Here is a 26,824-nt window from a genome sequence, read left to right on the forward strand (position 1 = left end):
CCCCCCCCCCCCCAAAAAAAAAAAAAATATATATATATATATATAAATATAACATAGCATTTCTTTACTATAAGATCATCTATTCATATTTGCGACTGTTATTTGATTGGATCTTATCAGAAGCGAAACAATAAAATTGTAAGATCCCCTATTCTCTGTTTTCAACTTGTATGCTTCAATGTGCATGTACCAACACAGATGTTGAGCCTAGACTCAATAGTGGTGGGAAAATGTGGTTAATGTATATTTGGTTTTCTGAAGAAATGTGAAACGGTAGTTACTGGAAACAAGATATAGCTAGCTGCATAACCACAGCTTGAGTGTGTGAAGAGATAGTTATGCAAAGCTGCTGGATGGTTCATTTTTTATCTTGGTCCGTTTTCAGCTCCATGTGTGGGTTCGGCTCCTGCCATCAAATTGAAGAATATGACAGCGATGGGCAGACGAGTCCATAATGGTAGCTTATGGTTCCTGCATTTGTAGAATTATAGCCCTATGACAAAACAAGCTCTTACTTCAGTCTGTGTACTTTTTTTTTACCTTGAAACAATCAAATGAAATGAAATCAGGGTTGAGTGTTTAGTTTGTTTTTAACACATCTTTGGAAAGGAAACTAACATTGTTATCCAAAGTAGTAAATACAATAGTCTTGTTTCCGTTATGTTATTACCATTTATTCTGTTTTAATGTAACGCCCTAACAAAATGTTGTCTTAATTGCTTTCTTTCATCTACACTTCCCAAAGAAGAACAATATGTGCAAGTGTTACATTTCATTAAAATCTAAAGAAATGCAAAACAGAACTTATATACGCCTATAATACGATCAATAACAGAAATGAATCATAGAATTGTAACTTTCACATATACACTTTATTGAATTGACAACCAATGTAATTCATGATCAAATATGGTAGGTAATTGTTAGGCTACTTTATAAACACACACAAGCTTGTCACTGAAAATGAACTTTATTCATTTACTGTATTGAATAAGAGAGTGCTCTGTTTAGTGGCTCTTCAATATAGAACACTAAGGCCAGGATTAAATCTGATCGGGCTTTGACAGCGTGCACCTTTAAAAGGCAACCCAAAAGGTCGCTGTCTGCAACCCCACGGAAATATTACCACAATCCAAAAATCCCCATAACCAGTCAGTTTGAGTTATGAGTTGCACTGAATGCGTCTCAATGCACCGCATCTGTCAATGTTGCACTTCTGCATCTGCGGTGAAAGGTGACAGAGCTAGAGCAGTGTTTGTCAAATCATGAGACGTCCCGGTAATCGGTCTTCTCACAAAAATCGTCTGTAGCGTCCGAACGGTTTGGCCTATACCCTATTATGAACGATCTATGGAAAGATGACACTCTCACGAACACGATGGTGCTCTGTGTTTTGTGGTGTCCGAACAGTTTCGGCTACATACCCCTCTGTGGAAAGGTGAGACTCTCACAGGCCCTATAAAGACTATATATGGTAACTGTTTAGTGCCAAAAATAAGTGGCTAAAATGTTTCCTGAACTTTATTACATCTCTCAGATAGACATTTCAAAACAAACGTCTTTCGATTTTATTGGGGGGGGGGACTACGTTGTTCCATGTATTGAATCTGTAATTCAATGACTTTCTATTGGCTAATAGCAGTAAGTCCAAAATATTTTCTCAATTTATTTTGTTGATACTTGAAGGGGTCTTAAAATAAAAAGCTAAAACCTAAATGATCCTTGGTATAACCTCCTTAACCTGTTAGAGCTCTAGGGGTGCTATTTCATTTTTGGATAAAAAACGTTCCCGTTTTAAGCGCGATATTTTGTCACGAAAAGATGCTCGACTATGCATATTCTTTTACATCTACAGTTTTGGAAAGAAAACACTCTGAAGTTTCAGAATCTGCAAAGATTTTGTCTGTAAGTGCCCCAGAACTCATTCTACAGGCGAAACCAAGATGATGCATCACCCAGGAATTAGCAGAATTTCTGAAGCTCTGTTTTCCATTCTCTCCTTATATGGCTGTGATTGCGCAACGAATGAGCCTACACTTTCTGTCGTTCGCCCAAGGTCTTAGCAGCATTGTGACGTATTTGTAGGCATATCATTGGAAGATTGACCATAAGAGACTACATTTTCCAAGTGTCCGCCTGGTGTCCTGCGTCGAATTCGGTGCGCAATTGCCAGCTGCTTCTACTTTACCATTTGATTCAGGGGAGAAAGCATGTGTCCAAGAACGATGTATCAATGAAGAGATATGTGAAAAACACCTTGATGATTGATTCTAAACAACGTTTGCCATGTTTTCAGTCGATATTATGGAGTTAATTTGGAAAAAAGTTTGCGTTTTGAGGACTGAATTTATGGATTTTTTTTGGTAGCCAAATGTGATGTATAAAACGGAGCTATTTCTAATACACAAGGAATCTTTTTGGAAAAACTGAGCATCTGCTATCTAACTGAGAGTATCCTCATTGAAAACATCAGAAGTTCTTCAAAGGTAAATGATTTTATTTGAAGGCTTTTATGTTTTTGTTAATGTTGCGTGCTGGATGCTAACGCTAAATGCTAACGCGAAATGCTAACGCTAGCTAGCTACTTTTACACAAATTATTGTTTTCCTATGGTTGAGAAGCATATTTTGAAAATCTGAGATGACAGTGTTGTTTACAAAAGGCTAAGCTTGAGAGATGGCATATTTATTTCATTTCATTTGCGATTTTCATAAATAGTTAACGTTGTGTTATGCTAATGAGCTTGCTGATAGATTTACACAATCCTGGATACAGGGGTTTTTTCATAGCTAAACGTGACGCAGAAAACGGAGCGATTTGTCCTAAACAAATAATCTTTCAGGAAAAACTGAACATTTGCTATCTGAGAGTCTCCTCATTGAAAACATCTGAAGTTCTTCAAAGGTAAATGATTTTTTTGAATGCTTTTCTGTTTTTTTGTGTAAATGTTGCCAGCTGAATGCTAATGCTAAATGCTACGTTAGCCATCAATACTGTTACACAAATGTTTGTTTTGCAATGGTTGAGAAGCATATTTTGAAAATCTGAGATGACAGTGTTGTTAACAAAAGGCTAAGCTTGAGAGCTAGCATATTTATTTCATTTCATTTGCGATTTTCATGAATAGTTAACGTTGCGTTATGGTAATGAGCTTGAGTCTGTATTCACGATCCCGGATCCGGGATGGGGAGATCAGAAAGGTTAACCTAGAACCCTAAGCTATATGGAATTGTTTCATCTCATGGGGACAGCTTACATTTAAGCAATAAGTGGGTGTGGTATATGACCAAAATACCATGGCCAAGGGCTGCTTACGCACGACGCATCGCGGAGTGCCTTGGCCATATACCACAAACCCCCGAGGTTCCCTATTGCTATTATAAACTGGTTACCAACATAATTAGAGCAGTAAAAATAAATGTCTAGTCAGACCCGTGGGATGATATACCACAGCTGTCAGACAATCAGCATTCAGGGCTCAAACACAGCTTCTGTAAACCACTACAGGTGGCTGTTAGATGCCAGTGTGAACTCCAAAATCAGTTCATAGAAAAAGTATTCAGTCCTGTACAACATGGAAGACATGTTGAATTTGTACATTGATGCAATTTGCAAAGCTAAATGCAAAGTTTATCAAGAAGCTTCCACACTAATGCCCTTCTTTCAAAATGTCAGTTTAGCAAACGAATAGTATAACACTTCCCAGTGGCTTTAATGGTTGTACTGTATGATTACACAATTTGTTCACTTCCTACAATGAAGAGATGGCAGCCATAAAAATAAAAACATTGTGTCATTGAGTTCCCAAATGCATGAATTTGGACTGTGACTCTTTGCAGGATTGACTCTTCTTTTTCAAGACCTCTGCAATCCACCCTGGCATGCTGTCAATTAACTTCTGGGCTACATCCTGACTTCGTCACCAAACTGTTCCAGGATGGTTGGGAGAAGTTGCTCTCAGAGAATGTGTTGGTACCATTCTTTATTCATGGCTGTGTTCTTAGGCAAAATTGTGAGTGAGCCCACTCCCTTGGCTGAGAAGCAACCCCACACATGAATGGTCTCAGGATCCTTTACTGTTGGCATGAAACTGGACTGATGGTAGCGCTCACCTTGTCTTTTCCGGACAAGTTTTTTTCCGGATGCCCCAAACAATCGGAAAGGGGATTCATCAGAGAAACTTACAGTCCAATCCCTGTACCTTTTACAGAATATCAGTCTGTCCCTGATGATTTTCCTGGAGAGAAGTGGCTTCTTTGCTGCACTTCTTGACACCAGGCCATCCTCCAATATGTTTCGCCTGTGCATGCAGGTGCACTCACACCTGCCTGCTGCCATTCCTGAGCAAGCTCTGTACTGGTGGTGCCCCGATCCCGCAGCTGAATCAACTTCAGGAGACGGTCCTGGCGCATGCTGGACTTTCTTGGGCGCCCTGAAGCCTTCTTCACAACAATTAAAACGCTCTCCTTGAAGTTCTTGATGATCCGATAAATGGTTGATTTAAGTGCAATCTTACTGGCAGCAATGTCCTTGCCTGTGAAGCCCTTTTTGTGTAAAGCAATGATGACGGCATGTGTTTCCTTGCAGGTAACCATGATTGACAGACGAAGAACAATGATTCCAAGCACCACCCTCTGGCAGAGGAACTTTGCAATTAATTGCAATTCATCTGATCACTCTTCATAACATTCCGGAATATATGAAAACTGCCATCATACAAACTGAGGCATCAGACTTTGTGAAAAGTAATATTTGTGTCATTCTCAAAACTTTTGGCCACGACTGTAGATCATGGATTGAACAGCTGTCTTGGTTATGCAGCCTATTCTATTTTTTTTTTTTTTTTTTAATTTTCTTGATAGTATTTCAAAGGAGATTACTCTGAGAACTTATGTTTTATTTATATTAGACAATCTATTGATATTCAAGTGCCATCATTAAGGACTCAATGGTCATACACTGCCCATGCTGACTTCTCAGTCTTCAACTCTGAACTGATTTTGGAGCCATGGTTTACCAATGTAAAGTTACCAATATAAACACATCAGGATCTAGTTTTATATGAAAGAATATGGTTTCAACAAATGTTAACTGTATGCACAAAGTCAAGGAAAAATTTAACATCTTCATCTTTAAATACAACTGTTTGGAAGCTTGAGTGACGAGGCGAATAGAAATGAAGCAGGTGTGTAGACGGTGAGTAGGCTGAGGAATGTGGATCTCTGTGGAGGAATACAGAACATGCATGTAACGCTCGTCTGTGGTGGAAGAAGAGGAGGACCAATGCGCAGCGTGGTAAGTGTTCATAGCTTTTAATGACGTACTAGAACACTAAACAAAACAATAAATGACAAACGAACAGTCCTGTAAGGTGAATGACAAAAACACTAAACAGGAAATAAATTACCCACAACTCAAAGGTGAAACCAGGCTACCTAAATATTGTTCTCAATCAGGGACAACGATTGACAGCTGCCTCTGGTTGAGAACCATACCAGGCCAAACACCGAAATCCCAAATCATAGAAAAAAGAACATAGACAACCCACCCAACTCACGCCCTGACCATACTAAAACAAAGACATAACAAAATAACTAAGGTCAGAACGTGACAATCAAGTGGTTGTAAGGCAAAGTCTTCCTTCACAGTTAGATGGGTTAGCTGCTGTGAGAATTTGGGTAACTTTGGGTTCTATTGCTCAAAGTTGTGATATTCAAACGTTGCAATTTCCAGGATGAATCCACTAAAACTGGTACTTCTAAAAAACTAAAAGAAAGCATGTTGTAAGCAATCAAAACACAAATTCAATTATATTCTAAAATCAGTGAACCACATAATTAATCAAGGCAGAATTAGTGTCCTAAAAATACAGTAATTTGGAAGAATTTTCATGTCAACATTATCAAAAGGACATTTTGACAATAGAGCCATACAACTTTTATATGTTCTTATACAGTGCCTTGCGAAATTATTCGGGCCCCCTTGAACTTTGCAACCTTTTGCCACATTTCAGGCTTGGATGGAGAGCATTTGTGAACAGCAGTTTTCAGTTCTTTCCACAGATTCTCGATTGCATTGTGTCAAGAAGCAGTGAGGCTTGGCAGGGTTGTGTTTTTATTATAATAATAATAATAATAAAGAAAATAAAAAAATACAAATTATAATAATACTTTGGCAGTAGGCTTCATGTTCCAACTCATTCTATGTGCGTATATATATTTTAGCTCAAGAGGTATGCTTAGGTATGCATAAAAATATACATATTTTTGTGCATACTGTAGAATTAAACATGTTTTGAATGTGCCCCCTCAGCTATTTGTGCCCCCTAAGACATTTGGGGTGCATGATGCCGCTGAACCTTTGTATTGTTAACACAAGCTCACCCAAGACACAGTGAAGACTACTTTTTGACAAGGGAATTTTCACAGTGTATGATTATGTATTTGGCTCTGGTACGAGACTTTATGTGACAGGTAAGAGATCCATTCCTCGGATTTTCGGCAGAAATAAACTAAGCAGTAGTCATTAATAATTAATAATTAATCTATGTCTAATCAGTCCAAAAATAATTGACAAAAGTTCCTGCAGTATTGCTCCAAATATGCACGCACTATTTACGATCATCCCAGGTTTTAAAAAATCTAAAAAAATAAATAATTTGAACGTTTGTTATTAGCCTGTATAATTGATTATTCAGATTTTCAAGGAAGCCATATGCACAATTTGCAATATATTGCGTGTCCTTAATCTTATACACTCTCAGTTAAATGTGTGATATAAATGTAAAGTAGTCTGATTTAGGGCAAGAATGTCGAATTGTTTACTGAGCTAAGAATCTTAATATTTTAAATAATATTGAACGTTATAATTTACTTTATATTGAAATTATATATTCCAATAAAGGATAGTTGTTATGACAAAAAAGACGAGTTGTTACGTGGAAATTAATGATGTATGTAATTAATTGTTTACTTGAATATAGGCAGTAAAGATGGATATAAAACAAATGGTGTGGGACATTGCGATTAATCTTGACACCATAATACATCTGAAGTCTGAAAACGTGTGTGTGACGGTCCTTTCAAGAAGACTGTAAATTTTATTTTTTCTCTTGAAAATCAGACAATCACGTTCGTAAACCCAAAGTGACCGTCTACCCAGCGTCCAACCCTGAGTCGAATGGGAAGATCACCCTGCTATGTCTGGCTAGAGACATGTTTCCAGACTTGGTCAAGATCTCATGGGAGATGGAGGATGAATGCGGCCAAACAGTGGAGGTGTCCAAAGCAGAGACGGAACAGCTGGAGCAGAGGGAGGAAGGGCGGACGACCAGTATGATCATCATTGATAAAGAGAATGCGTACAGGAACAAATACATCTGTTCTGTGGAGCATGAATGGGGCGCTCAAGATGTTGACATGCTAAAAGGTAAAGCCAGTCATCGAAATAGTTGTACATTCGTGTGTAATCTTTATGTATATATATTCATGTAATATATTTAAATGAGTCGGCTATCATGTAGTGCATACCTTTCAGTGCCAGGCATACGTGACATATTCAGTCGCTTTGGCTCCCTCAGTCGTGGTCGCAACTTATTGTTGAGAGTTAGAATAGTAGAATACGCAAGGTGTAAATTCGAAATTAGCATGTGCATCAGCAGTTTCTCTTGTTTTGTCAGTCACTGACAGTCATTTAATTGGCCATGTCAGCTAACCATTTTTGGATTGGTAAATTATACCCTTTACAGACAGACTTTACGGCATGTTGCCTGTAAAACAACAAATCAGGAAATGCTTTTTAGAGACCAATTCATACAGTCCTATTTTTACCACATTCTGGGATAAGCCTTTTATATCTCTCAGCAAGTTTAGGAGTGGGACTAGATCTGTGCAGATGTGCGTGGACATCAATCTTAGTAACATACACTATCACAAAGAAATCCATCATTAATTCGTTTTAGGTAGGTCCTAAGAAACATAAGACTAATAAAAAAATAATCTCAAAATAATATGATGGCATATTTAGAGTTTAATTTGGCTACTGGTCTGTGCAGCCTATATGCGCTGTCATATACAGTGCCTTGCGGAAGTATTCGGCCCCCTTGAACTTTGCGACCTTTTGCCACATTTCAGGCTTCAAACATAAAAGATATAAAACTGTATTTTTTTGTGAAGAATCAACAACAAGTGGGACACAATCATGAAGTGGAACGACATTTATTGGATATTTCAAACTTTTTAACAAATCAAAAACTGAAAAATTGGGCGTGCAAAATTATTCAGCCCCCTTAAGTTAATACTTTGTAGCGCCACCTTTTGCTGTGATTACAGCTGTAAGTCGCTTGGGGTATGTCTCTATCAGTTTTGCATATCGAGAGACTGACATTTTTTCCCATTCCTCCTTGCAAAACAGCTCGAGCTCAGTGAGGTTGGATGGAGAGCATTTGTGAACAGCAGTTTTCAGTTCTTTCCACAGATTCTCGATTGGATTCAGGTCTGGACTTTGACTTGGCCATTCTAACACCTGGATATGTTTATTTTTGAACCATTCCATTGTAGATTTTGCTTTATGTTTTGGATCATTGTCTTGTTGGAAGACAAATCTCCGTCCCAGTCTCAGGTCTTTTGCAGACTCCATCCGGTTTTCTTCCAGAATGGTCCTGTATTTGGCTCCATCCATCTTCCCATCAATTTTAACCATCTTCCCTGTCCCTGCTGAAGAAAAGCAGGCTCAAACCATGATGCTGCCACCACCATGTTTGACAGTGGGGATGGTGTGGTCAGGGTGATGAGCTGTGTTGCTTTTACGCCAAACATAACGTTTTGCATTGTTACCAAAAAGTTCAATTTTGGTTTCATCTGACCAGAGCACCTTCTTCCACATGTTTGGTGTGTCTCCAATGTGGCTTGTGGCAAACTTTAAACAACACTTTTTAGGTATATCTTTAAGAAATGTCTTTCTTCTTGCCACTCTTCCATAAAGGCATTTATACGGAGACTTGATTACACACAGGTGGATTGTATTTATCATCATTAGTCATTTAGGTCAACATTGGATCATTCAGAGATCCTCACTGAACTTCTGGAGAGAGTTTGCTGCACTGAAAGTAAAAGGGCTGAATAATTTTGCACGCCCAATTTTTCAGTTTTTGATTTGTTAAAAAAGTTTGAAATATCCAATAAATGTCGTTCCACTTCATGATTGTGTCCCACTTGTTGTTGATTCTTCAAAAAAAAAACACAGTTTTATATCTTTATGTTTGAAGCCTGAAATGTGGCAAAAGGTCGCAAAGTTCAAGGGGCCGAATACTTTCGCAAGGCACTGTATAAAAGTCATATTTTGAAGGCAAGCCCATGCTATTTTTTAATCCTCCTTTCATCTCTTTCCTACCCTTACTCCGCTTTGTTAGGGAGCACTTAACATAGGCTACATTATTGCATGCTAAATGTTTCTGAACAGTGCTAGATGAGCATGTGAATAGATGAGCTACACCACCTCCGCTTAGGCCTATACCTAAATATCACCATGGTATTGCATCATTTATACCATGGTATAGATCTGAACAATGGTTTTAGCTTTGAAGTGTGATGGTACTGCGATGCACCTAAATAATACCATAGATGTGGATCATGGAAATACCATGGTTTTAAACTGCATTATACAATCTACCATGGTAACACACAATCATGATAAATGGTGCCAAAAATGATCATATGGTACCATATTTATTAAGTGAAAAATGTATTTTATCTCAGTGAGAAAAACCTGTATAAATAAAGGATACATAAACATTTTAAAAAGTGTGTGTGTTACCATAGCACAGTGGCAGTATAATGCATTAAATAAATAAACACCACAAGGTCAAAAGAGGTTGCTTGGTATTATATTGATTAATTTATATACCAGTATGGGCAAGTTTCTCATCAAATCAGAGGCAGGCTGCTATTGTTGGTCCTAGTTTGTCTGTAACATCAATGAAAAAGGGGTAATACATTCTGTATTAATAGTACCGTTTTTATTTCAGGTTGGCAACACAGGGAACCCAAACATGAGCAAAAAACGGTACGATTGATAAAGAAACTTAAGTAGCTTAATCTTTGGCATTTTGTAATAATTTAGAGTATTTATAGTTAAGGGGTGTTGTGGTTGTTTCGCCCCGCAGAGGGAGCCGCTCGCTCTGGTGGTTGCTTCATGCGCACTCACTCTACAGTGGCTCTTGCGCTAGCATCCTAGTAGTCAGTAAGTCAGTTGCAGTGTTGCCATGTTCTCGGTACCCGCAAATTGAGCTACTTTGCAAACAATTTCCCGTTTGCCGGTTCCTGGCCTATTTCTAAGTTGCGCCGCGGCATTTCTCTTATAAAAAAATATTGTAACGACCCTGGGTTTATACGCGCGGATATCGACTCTGCCGCTTGAGCATGCTTTTGGGGTACAGTCGATCGCGCGCTGGACTTAGGGCCAGAAGGTTGAGGGTTCGAGACCTGCTCCCTGCCTGTTTCATTACAATATATATTTCACTGTGACCTGCTGCTTACCGTGAGGCCGTGTGTGTGTGTGTTGAGAGAGCCACGGAGGTGGTTTAAACTGCATTATTATGTTGACTGCTTATTAAAGAAAATGGTATCAAGTTAAGTGCTTTATGCATACTCATGTCTTGGGTCTCGGGGGCTGCCCGAGTGTAAATTTGAAATGGAAGTTATGGAACTCCATCCCGTGGTTCTTTTTATGGGAAAAGGTATTCAATGAAACTGACATTAGACTAAATGTGGAGAATTATACATTTGCCTCTGTTGGCCATCAAGTAGCCTATGAATGTATAAAATGAAAAAGCAGGGAGCAGGTCTCGGCACGCTATCGACAGTGCCCCAAAAAGGATGCTCCTGCGGCAGAGACGATTTCCGCACTTATAAACCCAGGGTCGTTACACGCACTCTCTTTTCAAAGAGTGCGTCCTCGCGCTAGCTTGCGACTCTACGTCTTACAGGAACGCGCTCACCGGCCATGCACACGCACTGTCGTGGATGCAAGGTCCGATCACTTCTGACACCAGTGTAAGGAAACAGCAGGGAGCAGGTCTCGAACCCTCGACCTTCGAGCCCGAGGTCCGGCGCGCAATCGACTGTGCTGCAAAAGCATGCTAGTGCGGCAGAGTCCTTTTCCGCGGTTATAAACCCAGGATCGTTACACTATGTTAAAATGACAATATCACTGGAATCATTGCAAATCAATTCATGCCACTTGTGTAGCCTACCCGGAGCTGGTAAACCAATGTAATAAATAGCCTATGACTTCAGTTTGTTGTTGTAGCCTTGTGTTATTTTGAACGCATTAGATTGACGGTAACAGTAGTCAGATTAGACTACAGCTAAAACAAATTCAAAAAATAAAATAAACACTGACTGTTGTTGACAAGCATATTCACTTCATATACATATTATTCATATTTAATTCAGTGATTGAAATTATGACCCCATCCATAGTTTATTCCAGCATGCTACTGGGAAACACAAGCACTTCTTATTCCGAAATCGCCTTCCTATTCATGAATAAATGAGTCTTTTAATTTGAACTAAGCAAGCTGCTAAATTGTTCAGTTTACATCTTGCCTACATCTTGTCTAGATTACTGTAGACTATCTGAAAATAAATGTAGGCCTATCAGTAGTCTATGCCTATTGAAATGACAAGTCAATCTCGCAAATGGGCCATTTATAACCGTTTGTAGTCTTAACATATGGCACATAATAACAGCACAATTGCCGTTTTTTATGTTCATCCAAATGTTTCTTGCTCAGAGACTTCGAGATCCTCTGTCCAACTTTCATCACTCAAACTCTTCTGTCAGATGTATCTATAAACCTGGTTCAGCCCTGAATGCTGATTGGTCATATACCACAGGTATGACCAAACATTGCTTTTTACTGTTCCAATTACAGTTATAACCAGTTGAAAATAGCAATAAGCCACACTGGGGGTTTGTGGAATATGACCAATATACCACGGATAATGGCTGTATCCAGGCAGTCCACATTGTTTCATGGTTAAGAACATTCCTTAGCCGTGGTATATTGGCCATATACCATACCCCCTGATCCTTATGACGTAATACATTTATTTGAATATGTGGCAAGAGAAAATATAATTTGCCTTTATTAAACTCGCCAGATAATTTTCTGTCAATAAATGTCGATTTAACTCGTTTGACTGCTATGACTAAGCAATGTCATAGCTTGCAATAATTATTATTTTGAGGAAACACGAAATTTGCTTCTACCAGTACTATGATATTCGTTATTAATTGGCTCAATAACGTCATGGAAAATGGGATTATTGTATAGATATCGCAACTCCTCTCTTGTTGTGTAAGAAAAATGGGGATAGTTTTCAGGCCTTTTCGTGGGTTTTGGGTGGTCATTGTGCTAGACATTTTTGATTGACCTGGCAACCCTGATCAGTTGAATCATTCAATTTGAATGAGAGAGCCAAGCGAACTGAAAACTAGATAAACTAAATATTTTAAATGTTATCATCATGGTGAACGAGTTATAACGCATAGGACATGAAACACCAAGTTAAGCAGAGTGTAATGATAATATTCGTTTTTATAATTTTTTTTTATACGTTTAATTGATTTATAAGAGACCATTAGCATACAAGCTAATGTCAGCTAAATGTAGCTCTTGTCAAGCTAGCCTATCGTAATCATGATGACAGGACCACACAGTGTAAACAAAGGGAAACATTGTAACTTGCTATTTTTAGGAATATGTTGAGAATTACATTTAATATGGCTGCAATCCCACTATCGGGATAAGTGTCATCAACAACTGCTGAATAGCATAGCGCTACATACAATAAATATTTATATTCATGAAATCACAAGTGCAATAAAGGAAAACACAGTTTAGCCTTTTGTTAATCCACCTGTCGTGACAGATTTTGAAATTATGCTTTACAGCGAAAGCAATGCAAGCATTTGTGTAAGTTTATCGATCGCACGATAAAACGTTAAGTACACTTAGCATCAGGTAGCTCGGTCACGAAAATCAGAAAAGCAATCAAATTAATCGTTTACCTTTGATGATCTTCGGATGTTTTCACTCACAAGACTCCCAGTTACACAACAAATGTTCCTTTTGTTCCATAAAGGTTATTTTTAGATCAAAAATACCTCAGTTTGTTTGTCACGTTATGTTCAGAAATCCACAGGAAAGAGTGGTCACGACAACGCAGACGAAAATTCCAAATAGTTTCCATAATGTCCACAGAAACATGTCAAACGTTTTTTACAATCAATCCTCAGGTTGTTTTTAAAATATATGATCGATAATATATCAACCGCAAATGTCTTTCACAGTAGGAGAGGGAAAAGCAATACCTATCCAAACTCTGTTGCGCGAGAAAAACTCATGTGACCACTTGACGCGATGTTATCGTTCTGGTTCACTTTTCAAAATAAAAGCCTGAAACTATGTCTGAAGACTGTTGACACCTTGAGGAAGCGATAGGAAAAGGAATCTGGTTTATATCCCTTTAAATGAAGCAAAGGGAAGCTATGGAACATGGAGTTTTCAAAATAGAAGCCACTTCCTGTTTTGATTTTCCTCTGGGTTTCGCCTGCAATATCAGTTCTGTTATACTCACAGACAATGTTTTGGAAACTTTAGAGTGTTTTCTATCCAATACTACTAATAATATGCATATATTAGCAACTGAGACTGAGGAGCTGGCAGTTTACAATGGGCACCTTTTCATCCAAGCTACTCAATACTGCCCCTGCAGCCATAAAAAGTTAAGTGATAATGCCAGAGAAGCCGGTGTTTGTTGGATATATTGGCAGGGGTGTTGTTATGCCCGAGAGGAAGTCGACGGCTGGCAAACAGTGCCAGTACATCCTCCAAACACCAGCTTCGAGGGCTTTATCATTTTTATACAACAGGTTACCAACATATTCAATAATGATTGATATACTTTCATTTAAAATTATATTTTGATGATTTTATTAATACTATTTCATCCTTCCACAAGGTATAGTCCTGACACAAATCGAGGGTTGCTACCCAAGCCGGCTGGTCTTTCATTCTATTGGTTCTGTTGCTAGAGACACGACCCAACCTAGTCGTTCAGTCTTTTTGTACTCTATCTAAGGACGCGACCCAGTCGTTTGTTCTAAATGTTCCATTGCCATCCAGGCTGTCAACGTTCTTATCCCTTGCTTGCTAGCTAGCCAACTATGGCTAACTTCCAGTCATGTCAAAAAGTGCAGCCAGAATAACAGCAAAGTAGCAGCATTTGCATTTGTTTAATCTTTTTGCTAGTGACATTTATTTGGATCATCCATAACAATGATCTAATGACGCATGATTTCGCCTGACATAGAAAATATGCTCACTCATCAGGACACTGTTGTTCAGAGGAGCTAGCCAACAACACAGCTACAGTAATACAATCACTTAAAACTGAAGATGGAAAGACTGCAAACTTAGTGCGTTTCATTTGTCCTTTTATCAATTGACATTTTTTTGTATATATATCCATAAAAATTATGCCAGCTGATTCATGATTTCGACTGGCTGAGAATCACTGCCTGCCTGCCTGTCGGTCTTGTCCGGACTCCGGACACGTTCATTACTATGGGACATCAGGAGATAAAATTTTAATATTGAAACAATGTGGCAAATGCCGGAGAAAGAGACACTACAGTTTATACAAATCTCCGCTGTTGCAAACTAAATGTTAGTCTAAAAGAAATGTTACATCATGTCTAGATGCTATTTATTGTGGAAATCAAGTATATAACTTCCCTGCCTGGGCTGATGAGACCCACCCGTTGTATAAGACGAAAATGTATCTATGAGATACTTGTGGTGTCGAGTCTGGACTATCATTAAATGTGAAGACTAATTTATATAAAATAATTTCTCTTTGTTTAATTATTACGTGAATAAATTAATCAAGGAAGGTGGGGCAACACAGAAAATTTTGCCGTAAAGCCTTTTTGAAATCTGACACAGCGGCTGGATAAACAAGAAGTTAATAACCTCTTGCGACGAGCAAACCCGTATCCGGGAGCATAATCATAGCCTCAAATGCATTAGCATGACGCAACTTTTCCTATTCATGAAAATCGCAAATGAAATGAAATAAATATATTCAAACACAAGCTTAGCCTTTTGTTAACAACACTGTCATCTCAGATTTTCAAAATATGCCCTACAGCCAACGCTAGACAAGCATTTGTGTAAGTTTATCATGGCATAATGCTATGCTAGGGTCTGCTGGCAGCAGGCAACATTTTCACAAAAATAAGAAAAGCAACCAAATTAAATAATTTACCTTTGAAGAACTTCAGATGCTTTCACTCAGGAGACTCTCAGTTAGATAGCAAATGTTCCTTTTTCCAAAAATTATATTTTTGTAGGCGAAAAAGCTCCAGTTTCTTCATCGTGTTTGGCTGAGAAATCGACCGAAAAATGCTTCAACTATAACGCCAAACTTTTTTCAAAATTTGCTCCATAATATCGACAGAAACACGGCAAACGTTGTTTAGGATCTATCCTCAAGGTGTTTTAACATATATATTCAATAATATATCCGTCGAGGCAATTGGTTTCTCATAAGAAGCGATTGGAAAAATGGCTACCTCAGTATTTTACGCAAGATTTTCTCCGGGAGACACCATGTGACCACTCACTAAATATGGTCCCTTACAGATATTGTCCATTGGAAATGCCTAAAAAGACGTCACAATGCTGTAGACACCTTGTGGAATGCGTGGAAAACGTAAGCTCATTCGTAGCTCATTCACAGCCATATAAGGAGTCATTGGCATGAGGCGGTTTCAAAAAATGCGGCACTTCCTGGTTGGATTTTTATCTGGGTTTCGCCTGTAACATCAGTTCTGTGGCACTCACAGACAATATATTTGCAGTTTTGGAAACGTCAGTGTCTTCTTTCCAAAGCTGTCAATTATATGCATAGTCGAACATCTTTTCGTGACAAAATATCTTGTTTAAAAGGGGAACGTTTTTCATCCAAAAATGAAATACTGCCCCCAGAGTTTCAAGAGGCTTTACCTGCCCGTAAGAAGTTAAATATTTATTTACTAACTAACTAAGTAACCACAAAAATACATCAAACATACAGTAGATATTGGTTACTAGCAATGATACAAAGAAAAGGTCCCTAGTAGATGAAGCCAATATGACGGCTTGATAGACAAAGGAAAGGGGTGGGGACTGAGAGAGCGGAAAATACTAAATGGAATCACTACACACAGTGGATAATTATACTAATTGAAATGCTAATCCTTTGCACATGAACTCATTCAAGATTAATTGCAATATACAGTGCCTTGCAAAAGTATTCGGCCCCCTTGAACTTTGCGACCTTTTGCCACATTTCAGGCTTCAAACATAAAGATATAAAACTGTATTTTTTTGTGAAGAATCAACAACAAGTGGGACACAATCATGAAGTGGAACGACATTTATTGGATATTTCAAACTTTTTTAACAAAACAAAAACTGAAAAATTGGGCAGTGGATGTCCGGTTGGTGATTGCAGTTGCGGTTCCCCTCTAGCGGTTTACCTTGGTAGGTTTCCTGGAAGCTGCAAAGTACCACAGGAATGGCCAAGGGATGTCCGGTTGGTGATCGCCGTTGCAGTCTCCCTCTGGTGGTCAACCCGGGTAGGATTTCTGCAAATGGAACAGGCCGACAAGGATGGGAAGTGGATGTCTGGATTGGGATCGTTATTTCGGACCCATTGTCTGGTCGTCCAGACTGGAAGATCTGGGCAGTAACTTAGCCTGTCTAGGAATGGCGTTCCGCTAGCAGAACCCCACCTCAACATTCCACTGAAAAGGCAGTGCGCGAAATTCAAAAATATTTTTTATAAATATGTAACTTTCACACATTAACATGTCCAAAACAGCAAATGAAAGATAAACATCTTGTTAATCTACCCATGTTGTCCGATTTCAAAAATTATTTACAGGGAAAGCACCACATATGATTATGTTAGCTTATAGTCAAGTCACGAAAACACACACAGCCATTTTCCAGCGAAAGAGAGGAGTCACAAAATGCAGAAATATAGATAAAATTAAATCACTAACCTTTGATGATCTTCATCAGTTGACACTTATATGACATCATGTTACACAATACATGTATGTTTTGTTCGATAATGTGCATATTTATATCCCAAAATCCCAGTTTACATTGGCGCGTTACGTGCAGTAATATTTTGATTCCAAAATTTCCAGTGATTTTCCCAGAAATACTCATAATAAACATTGATAAAAGATGCAAGTGTTATTCACAGAATTAAAGATAGACTGATCCTCTATGCAACCGCTGTGCCAGATTTCAAAAAAACTTTACGGAAAAAGCATGATCTGAGAATGGCGCTCAGTACCTGCTTATAAACAACGAGACAATTCCGCCATCTTGGAGTCAACGTTAGTTCGAAAAAACACTATAAATATTAACTTAGCTTTGATAATCTTCATCAGAAGGCAGTCCCAGGAATCCCAGTTCGACAATAAATGACTGATTTGTTCCATAAAGTTCCATAAAGCCCATCATCAGCCCACCTGTTGTTAGCTGTTCAGTCCAGTAATCCACCATAATGGAGGCACGACCATTTCCTCCATGACAAAAACTCAAAAAATTCCGTTACAGGTTGTAGAAACGAGTCAAAACATGTCTGCAATCAATCTTGGTTCCAACCGGAGAATTTCATTGTCTGAATATATGCCCTGGAATGAGAGGACACTCTCTCGTGAGCACGCTTCATGAGATCGATGCGCACTGACTGACCACTCATTCAAATAGCTATTATGAGCCCGTCCTTTATAGTACAATCTTACAACTAGGATGGAAAGATGGTGACATCTCGTGGAATCCCTGGGAAGTGCATACAAATTCATATCTACCTGGGATTTAAATTGGCACCGTTTTGAAATTCGACTTCTCACTTCCTGTTTGGATTTCTTCTCAGGTTCTTGATTGCAATATGAGTTCTGTTATACTCACAGACATCATTCACACAGTTTTAGAAACTTCAGAGTGTCCAATAATAATAATACTATGCATATATTAGCATCTGGGACAGAGTAGGAGGCGGTTCAGTTTGGGCACGCAATTCATCAAAAAGTGACATATGCTTCCACTTGACCTAACAGGTTTTAAGCAGATGTTAACAACGCACACACACTCACAAAATATATAATTCAATTTCTTCCCAAATGAGTGGCGTTGTGGCACTAAGTGATGGTTGTATGGGGCTTTGGTTATGGCTCTATCACTTCCTAAGTGTCAAAGGAACTGAAACGAAAAGTAATGAAAGCATAAACAAAAGATAATCATATTTTGTATATCACACCAAAATCATCTAATTGAACTGTATCCTATATACGTCCAAGGTCCTGGCAAAGTGACCATATCATGGCATTGTCTAATGTCATATCTAGGGTTCCTAATTTGCGGTGTGTTGCTTAGGGCACTATCCCAAGTTGATAACTATATGATTAGTCTACAGCTTGAAGGCACCAGCTTTGGCCAGTCTACAGGGATCACCTATGGACCTCTGTGGAGAAACTGGTAGTTCGGTAGCTGTAGAGTCGAAAAGGCGTAAGAGTAAATGTTCAACTTTACTAAGGCTGGTATTTCGTTCGACCCCTTAAATAATCTGAGCATAAATCCTCATTAAATGTTCCGTTGTTCGCGTGCTTATATGCGTACATAATTGCACATGCCAAGGGAAAGAACCAAATATCCTGGTAGGTTGCAACCTGTTCAGATTGATTCTGACATCATCAGATGATTTCCAGGTCAATGCCTGGAGGTCAGTAATAATTGATGTTGACCTCAAGACGTGTTAAGGGGACCTAAAGTAGTTTTACTACACGTTAATGTGTCTTACACCATTGTGGCGGTGATAGGTATGAAGGAGTCTATTTCATAGCTATGTTATCCACGGAGGAGCTAACCTCATGATGGAAGTACTCTCTAAGCACTGAACCAGTCATACGCGGTGTGATCGTGGTTCATGACTTCTAATATCTTTCCTCCTGAATGGAGGGTTCCATTTATTAGTGACGTGTGTTGACCATCAGAAGAATGTTCTGGAGATTCCCTTACACATATTGCAATCTGAGTGACTACTAACTCCTCTGTCACTATTATCAATAACAATTTGACTTGTGAGGTCTCTAATCCTCTTACTGATTGTTGCTGGACTGACTGTGGTAGCATTGGTACTGGTACTCAAAGGGAACAGTTATCCTACTGATTTATTCTGAAATATTATCCCACTGGAACACATGATTAGAGCATTTTACTATTTGTATTGTAGTTGAACTTACACATGGCAAGGCATGATTATTTGTTCCATTTGTTTTGGAGGTGGAAGACCACTATACTGTTCTAAGATTATCCCCTTCTATGGGCCTGTCTGCTCCTCACTGTTCTCATAAGGGAGTTTACAACTAGATTTGTTTTCTGCGCTGGCGGGCCTCGTACGGTGTTGCATGTAGTCTCGACCCTCCCCCCCCCCCCCCCCCAACTGGCCTCGATGAGGCTCATCATGGTTCTGGGCCCCACCAGCGGTTGCTGTTGGTATCCGAGGCACAAACAAAAAGGTCGGACCCTATGAATGAGTTGTCAGCGGCCGCGTTGTTATGAGAATGGCTGTAACCTTTCAACCAAATCTCCTAGTGTTTGTGCTTTAAAACTTTCAGTGGCTGTTAAGGCCTGTCAGCCACCACAGCGTCCGCGTGTGGCAACCTCTTCAGTACCTGCGAACTGAGACGAGGATATCTGTCTGTGATATCGCAAAGTGTTTCACCAGTGGGAGTCATCGGGTCAGTTGCTGGACTGACGCCATTAGTGTCATTGCAAGGCGTGACAGTCCCCCACAAAGTAGAAGATGTATCATCAGAAGCAGAGTACACTCTGCTCATCAATGTTTTTCTTGCTATCTTGCTAGATATCATAATATCTCCTTGGATCGGATTCTGAAACATCTTTTTCCCAAGGGTTGCTTTGACAGATACCATTCGTGAATGATTGCGTTGCAGCTAGTGTTAGGAGAAGACAGTGTGGTCAGTGGAGAAGGCACTGTGACGTGTGACCATACATGGTTGGTTCTCCAATCCATCAGTGGGATTTACCGATCCATCAAGCCTGCTCCGAGTAGCAGGGGTTCAGATTCGAGGCTGGTAACATACACAGGGTGAATAAGCGATACGTCTTGGAAGTGTAGTTTCAGCATGACTCTCAATGTGAGAGGCGAGGTAGTCTTAGTGACCCCTCAAAGTGTAGTTTCGCGTCGTTCCACTTTTAACCGATGTTTAGTTGGCTTCAAAGCCCTTTTGAGATCATTAAACAATGTTTGAGAGATGAGCGATATTGTCGCGCCCGACTCAATTAGCGCATGACAAGTTAAGCAGTCGTCCAGGAGTGTTTCCAGGTATGACCGTTTAGAGTTGTGTTTAGTGGACATATTTCCCACAAAGTGGAGTGGCCGTTCACAATGACGTGATGTGTCAAGGTGAAAACAGATCGACTTTTCTGATTTTGAGTTGGCTTTGTTTTAGCAAAGCTTTTGACCTTTTCTTCGCAATCTTTGTATCAGTCTATAAAACAAAGCCTGTGGGCTTGTTTCTTTATCAAGCGGGCCCTGGATAGGGTCTCGAGTGAGAGTGGGAGAAATTCGATTTTTAAGGGTGTTAATTCCTGCGGACCTGGTGTCCGGCAAAAGCTGTGTTTGCAAGCTCTCTGAGTTGTAAGATAGGCAAGCTAATGTGGGCTGTAGGGCCCAAGAAGGTAATGGTGGGATACATGTTCGACAGAAACATTTGTTTGAATGGTAAGAGCTCTTCCATTCCTCTTTCAGTGAGTAGACCAAAGTAAGCTGAACAAAGCATATGATAGTAAGCATGTGGGTGTTCATTCCGAGCTTGTTTGTCAGTGTTAGCCAGTGAGCTATCGTGTTTGTGAGTTGCAGAACCACTGAATTATTCAACTTTCACTTCAACAGGTAAACCCTGTCAGAACACGTAGCGTTCGGGTAGCCATACTGTCAGCTAGGAACATCTCAGTATCGTTTGGCTGACCTGGAATGGGGTCAAAGGTGGGGAAATTCTTGACGAGTTTGTCAAGGTCTTCCGTGCCAAGCGGGCGGAGAGGGTTGGCTTCATCCTAAGGGGAAATTGGGGCCGAAAGGCCAAGTGGAGAAGCCAAGCTTTGGCTGTTTTGGCGAAGAGGTGCCATATTACTCAGTGCCGAATGGCCAAGAGGAGAAGACTGAGGGACACATGAGCGAGGTAAAGTCTGAATCCATCTATCGTCTTCACTCTTTTGAGTACTGGACTCCGGTTGCTTGGTTGGGTAGTCACGCTGTAGTGCGTGACTATTCTGGAATTCCACCAGATTGTACCTAAGGGTGGTATTCTGCTGCATTGCGGAGTTCACTTGAACACTTAGAGTACTGAGCACTTGCTCCTTTTGGTCTCATACTTATCTGTCACGGTTTGCAGATAGAGGTCTTGAGTACTGAGCGAGAGATTCAGTGAGGAGATTTCCTCCGCTTGCTTATAAATCAACCTAGGTTCTCTCATCATTAATTTAGTCAGTGACTTCAATAAGTTCTGCTGACCTGTCATCCAACCTAGTCATTGTGTTCATTATTATTAACTGATCGTCTTTGGTCTGCAGCCCTTTTGAGTAGAACATTGTTACTTTGAGTATCGTTCCACAAAAATGCATGCATGAAATCAAGCTGCTCGCTCCAGTTTGTAGATAACTCGTCAGATTTATCTAGTTTGGCTTGGACATCGTCGTATTTAGTTTTGGCTAAATCGAGTTGTTCCTGTAGAAGGCGATTTTAATCCTGTAGAAGATGATTTTGTTGAAGAGTTTCTGCTCTTTCGTCTTCATAAGTTTTTGCAATTACATTTAATTGTTACGTTTTCAAACGCAGTTCCATAGCTAGCTAAATGTATCCCTTTTCTGCATTTGTCATCAGTTTCCCGGTTCTCTCCACCTGTCCCTTTATGTCTACCATTTCCTGCTCGTGCTTCAGCTGTGCACTGCGGTATTGGACCGATGCCAATCTCGGATGGCAAGACATCCGGACTAAACTGGAGAGAACCTTTACAAGGCCTGTGCCCAAAGGTTGATTTTGAATGGCAAAGTTAGGGTTGGTATCGCTGCTAAGGTCAGAGATCAATCATCTTATGGGTGAGGGTTCACTAATTAGCGGTGAGTGGGGACCACTTGCTCTGATAGCTTGCACATTATTAGAACATTTTAAAGGAGAAAAAATAATAACAATAAAGTTCCTATCTTTCCAAAGTTTGATTTTGGAAAACGTTGGAAGCTTCAAAGACAATTGTATTCTATTTATAGATGTTAATGAACCATCAGTACTGTATCAGTAATGTGGGAGTTGGACGTGAATGAATTTGCAAAAGCATATTAATTTGGTTAATCAAAGATAATGATTAATTATAACTTTATAGACAACTGGGAATTCAACTTTAATTAACCTGAGAAGTTGGTTCATCTAGGTTATTATGAGAATGTTTAAAATGTCTAATTTAAATGAAAGAACCTGCTAATTTGACTTATTAATCCATGTTAAAAACTCTTAAGGATCTGCCCCTTTTTTTTTTTTTTTGCCTAAAATGACATACCCAAATCTAACTGCCTGTAGCCCAGAAGAAAGGATATGCATACTCTTGGTACCATTTGAAAAGAAAAACTTTGAAGTTTGTGGTAATTTGAAAGGAATGTAGGGGAATATAACACAATAGATCTGGTAAAAGATAATACAAAGAAAAAACAACCGTTTTTTTATATATTTTTTTACCATCATCTTGGCAAGAGAAAAGCCCAAATGTATTATTCCAGCCCAGCTGCAATTTAGATTTTGGCCACTAGATGAAATCAGTGTATGTGCAAAGATTTAGACTGATCCAATGAACCATTGCATTTCTCTTCAAAATTTTGAATCAAGACTGCCCAAATGTGCCTAATTTGTTTATTAATAACTTTTCCTGTTCAAAATTGTGCACTCTCCTCAAACAATATCATGGTATTATTTCATTGTAATAGCTACTGTAAATTGGACAGCGCAATTAGATTAACAACAATTTAAGCTTTCTGCCAATATCAGATATGTCTATGTCCTGGGAAATGTTCTTGTTAGTTACAACCTCATGCTAATCGCATTAGCCTTCTATTGGTTTTGGAATCAATCCTCTATTGTGCACTCCAATATGTCAGACATGCTTTTAAGTTATGTACCCAGTAGGTCCCTTTGTAGTCACTGGCCTTTTAATTATCCCACAGCCAAAGACAAGGAGGTATGTAGAGGAAGTCTTTAGTTACTATGCCCCCAGCCGTTGGAATAGCCTACAAGAGAACCTGAGGGGGGCTGAAACTCTGGATATATTTAAAATACATTTTAAAACACACCTTTTTAGCTTTGGGGGTGCTTTTTTATTCGTACAGTTTTTGTTATTGTTTTATTTTTTTCCTCTTGTGTTTGTTGTGTAGTAAATATTTATGTTTTTATTTTCATTGTTTGTATTCGTTTTTTCCTGTGAAGCACATTGTGTTGCATTCCATGTCTGAAATGTGCTGTATAAATAAAGCTTGATTTGAAGAAGATGACGGCAAACAAAAAGTAACAGAACACAGGACTTTATTCAAATAAATTCACTGGTTAAAATGTCGGCCAATATATTATTTTATTTTCCCCAGATCGCTTCTTCTTCATGTGCAGTCTGAACCTGGCCTCTCTGGTTTATACAGTGATGATAGTGAAGAGCATGGTGTACTGCTGTGGGCTCTCTCTCCTGCTGCACCACAGGAACATGGGGAAGTGGACACAACACCTGTAGAAAGGATACCACCCAGTATGGATAAAGATGTTGTAGGCTGGGAATAACATGGATTTTACATCCTATTGAGGTCTAACTTTCATTTGTAGGCCAATTTTCTTATTTTTCAAAACTTTATATTTAAGAAGCTAAAATATTTTGAACCATAGATTTCATGTCTTCCCATAACTTCAACTGCCAATTACGACATTAATTGCAGAACATTTCATGTAAATTGTGTTTCCCTGCTGAAAATTAAAATGAAGCCTAATATTACACTTTTTATGATTGTGGGAGCTACCCACTGCAGACACTTGAATAAAGGTTAAGTTAAGGTTGTGAGAAAAATAAAATCTTGAAGGTAGATCCTTATGATTTAAATGTAGACTATTTCATGAAAGTTGCCCTTGAGTATCTGTCAAAGCTTAAATAACCTTTTACAAAATCTGTATTTGATTTATACAAAAATATGAACCTAAGTATTATATTTACCGATACATTATTAAATATGTAGGGCCATGATATCTAAAAGTCCTATGTAACATTATCCAATATAATATTTAGTAACTTGTCGTGTGTAATGAAGTGTTTTTCGCCCCAATAAATTTGTTTGTTTTCTAACATATTTCATATCATAATTCAATTATTTTGTTCATGAACAGGAGTAATAGAAAATACATATTTTATATTTTCTTTGAAGAACAAAAATAAGTGCTTATTGAGCAGACAAATTGGTCTATGAGTGAATTTATTAATTGTTTTTTTTTTACATTGATGTTGTTTACATTGATAGGTTTGTATGAAGAGTGACATTTTCCTTGCTTAACACATTAATCATGTCCTTTCAGATGGGGAAGGGTTTAATAATCACTGCATGAAAGAAATGTTACAACAAACATGGCTCTGCAAAGTATTCTACATACTGTATTGGGCTGTTTTGTAAGATGAAATTGTCACCATAACAGAAAAAATAAAGGTTACTTAAACCCCCCCCCCAAAATTGTATTTATTTTCTAAAAGATGATCTATTCTTATTTGTGAAAAGTGTTTTATTGAATCTCTTTGAAGCAGAGACAATAAGATCATATTTTTTTTTCAATCTTTTTGCTTCTATCTGCGTGTTAAGATGCAGATGTTGAGCCTAGACTCAATACTGGTGGGAAAATGTGGTCAATAGATTTATTTGGTTTTCTAATAAGGTGGAAACAAGATATAGCTGCATAACCACAGCTAGATCGTGTGATGAGTTGTTGGTTATTCATTTTTATATTTAGCGAGGGTAATTCTTATTCAGAGTGACTAAAACCAATAACAAACTCCTAAAAAGCTACGCAGTACTGCTTCGTTGCAGTGGCGGTTCTATCTTGTATTGTTCCCTGGGCAATTGTATTGCTCCCCCAATGTAATTCTTGAACAAATGTGGTGTTGTGTTGCAACATGCACACAGGCTTGCGACTGTGAAAAAGTACTTGATGCCTTGAACGGTATACCTTATTTTACTGTATTGAATAAGATAATACCCCCTTTAGTGGATTCAATCTGATTCTCTTTGTATTGACAGTTTGTTAGCTACATGAAGCAGAATGTTTTCCCAGACATCAACACTTGCTAATGCCGACGATGGTTGAATTACTGATTATAGTGTAAACATGCTCTGACCATCTTCAATTCAACATCTGATGCCAAAGTCGTCCGTTGTGGCTCAGATAGTTGTGGGTTCGATTCCCACAGGTGACCAGTACGAAAATCTTTCACTCACTCACTACTGTAAGTCTGTCACGGCAGATTTCCTCCTCTTCCTCTGAAGAGGTGTAACAAGGATTGGAACAATATGCGGCGTGGTAAGTGTCGATGATTTTTAATGTGAAAAACTGAACATGAACACATATGCAAAATAACAACATGAACTCGCAACAAAACAGTCCCGTGTGGCACAAAGACAGACACAGGAAACAATCACCAACAAAATACCCAAAGAATATGGCTGCCTAAATATGGTTCCCAATCAGAGACAACGATAGACAGCTGCCTCTAATTGAGAACCAATCTAGGCAACCATAGACATACAATTTACCTAGACAGGTCTTGCCCCATAAACATACAAACCCCTAGACAAGCCAACACATAAATCACCCATGTCACACCCTGGCCTAACCAAAATAATAAAGAAAACAAAGATAACTAAGGCCAGGGAGTGACAAAGTCGCTCTGGATAAGCTGCTAAATTACTCAAATATGCTGCGCTCCCTCACTTTCTTCAATTTAAGAATGCACAGAGAAGGGAAAAATATTGGAGGAAAATAAATTATGATAAATTCAAAATAAATTATTGGCTATTTAATTACCACAGAATTCCATGGAAAACGATAGAATGACAAACCAAATAAATATGTATAGCAGCTTAGAATTAACCAACTCGCTGAGTGGCTGCTGAACTTAAGTTACAAAAGAACGGTGCGTATGTGAACACACTGGGTGCCAAGCTCTTTCCTGGTCCAACAAGCTCTGCGCTCCTGGGCCAAATCCGAAATAACAATAACAGCCACAGACATAAAACTCTATGAGGTGTTTCCAAAACGTCTGTCATCAAAACAGTTTGATATGGACTTGGGGCTGTATTATGCAAGATCAAATAGCATAGGCTATAGCATAGTAGTAGTGGTGGGCCTATGTTACAGTTACACCCCAACAAAAATGTTTACAAGCTTTTAGGATGCTCGCTGAGGCTGAATAGTCACTTTTCTAATGCGGTCAAAACTCAACAGCTGCGCCGCTAGGCGGGATATAGCCTATTTGTATTTATTATAGATCCCCGTTAGCTACAGTGCATTATAAAGTATTCATACCCCTTGACTTTTCCAAAATGTTGTTCGGTTACAGCCTTATTCTGAAACTGATTAAATAGTTTTTTACTCTTCAATTTACAGAC

The 26,824-nt window shown here is 38.8% G+C and overlaps 1 gene segment (V, D, J or C); it reads left to right on the plus strand.

The window, feature by feature from the left end:
- Positions 1–7,115: 7,115 nt before the first annotated feature.
- On the plus strand, positions 7,116–24,880 carry LOC110535027 (the record flags this gene model as incomplete). The annotated part of the segment is given in 2 exon segments: positions 7,116–7,428; positions 23,777–24,880. Coding segments are annotated over 2 exon segments (453 nt in total), but the record flags the coding sequence as incomplete, so codon positions are not given.
- Between the last annotated feature and the right edge of the window lie 1,944 nt (positions 24,881–26,824).

Source organism: Oncorhynchus mykiss, chromosome 11 (genome assembly GCF_013265735.2).
Source record: "Oncorhynchus mykiss isolate Arlee chromosome 11, USDA_OmykA_1.1, whole genome shotgun sequence".
In the NCBI taxonomy this organism is placed as follows: domain Eukaryota; kingdom Metazoa; phylum Chordata; class Actinopteri; order Salmoniformes; family Salmonidae; genus Oncorhynchus; species Oncorhynchus mykiss.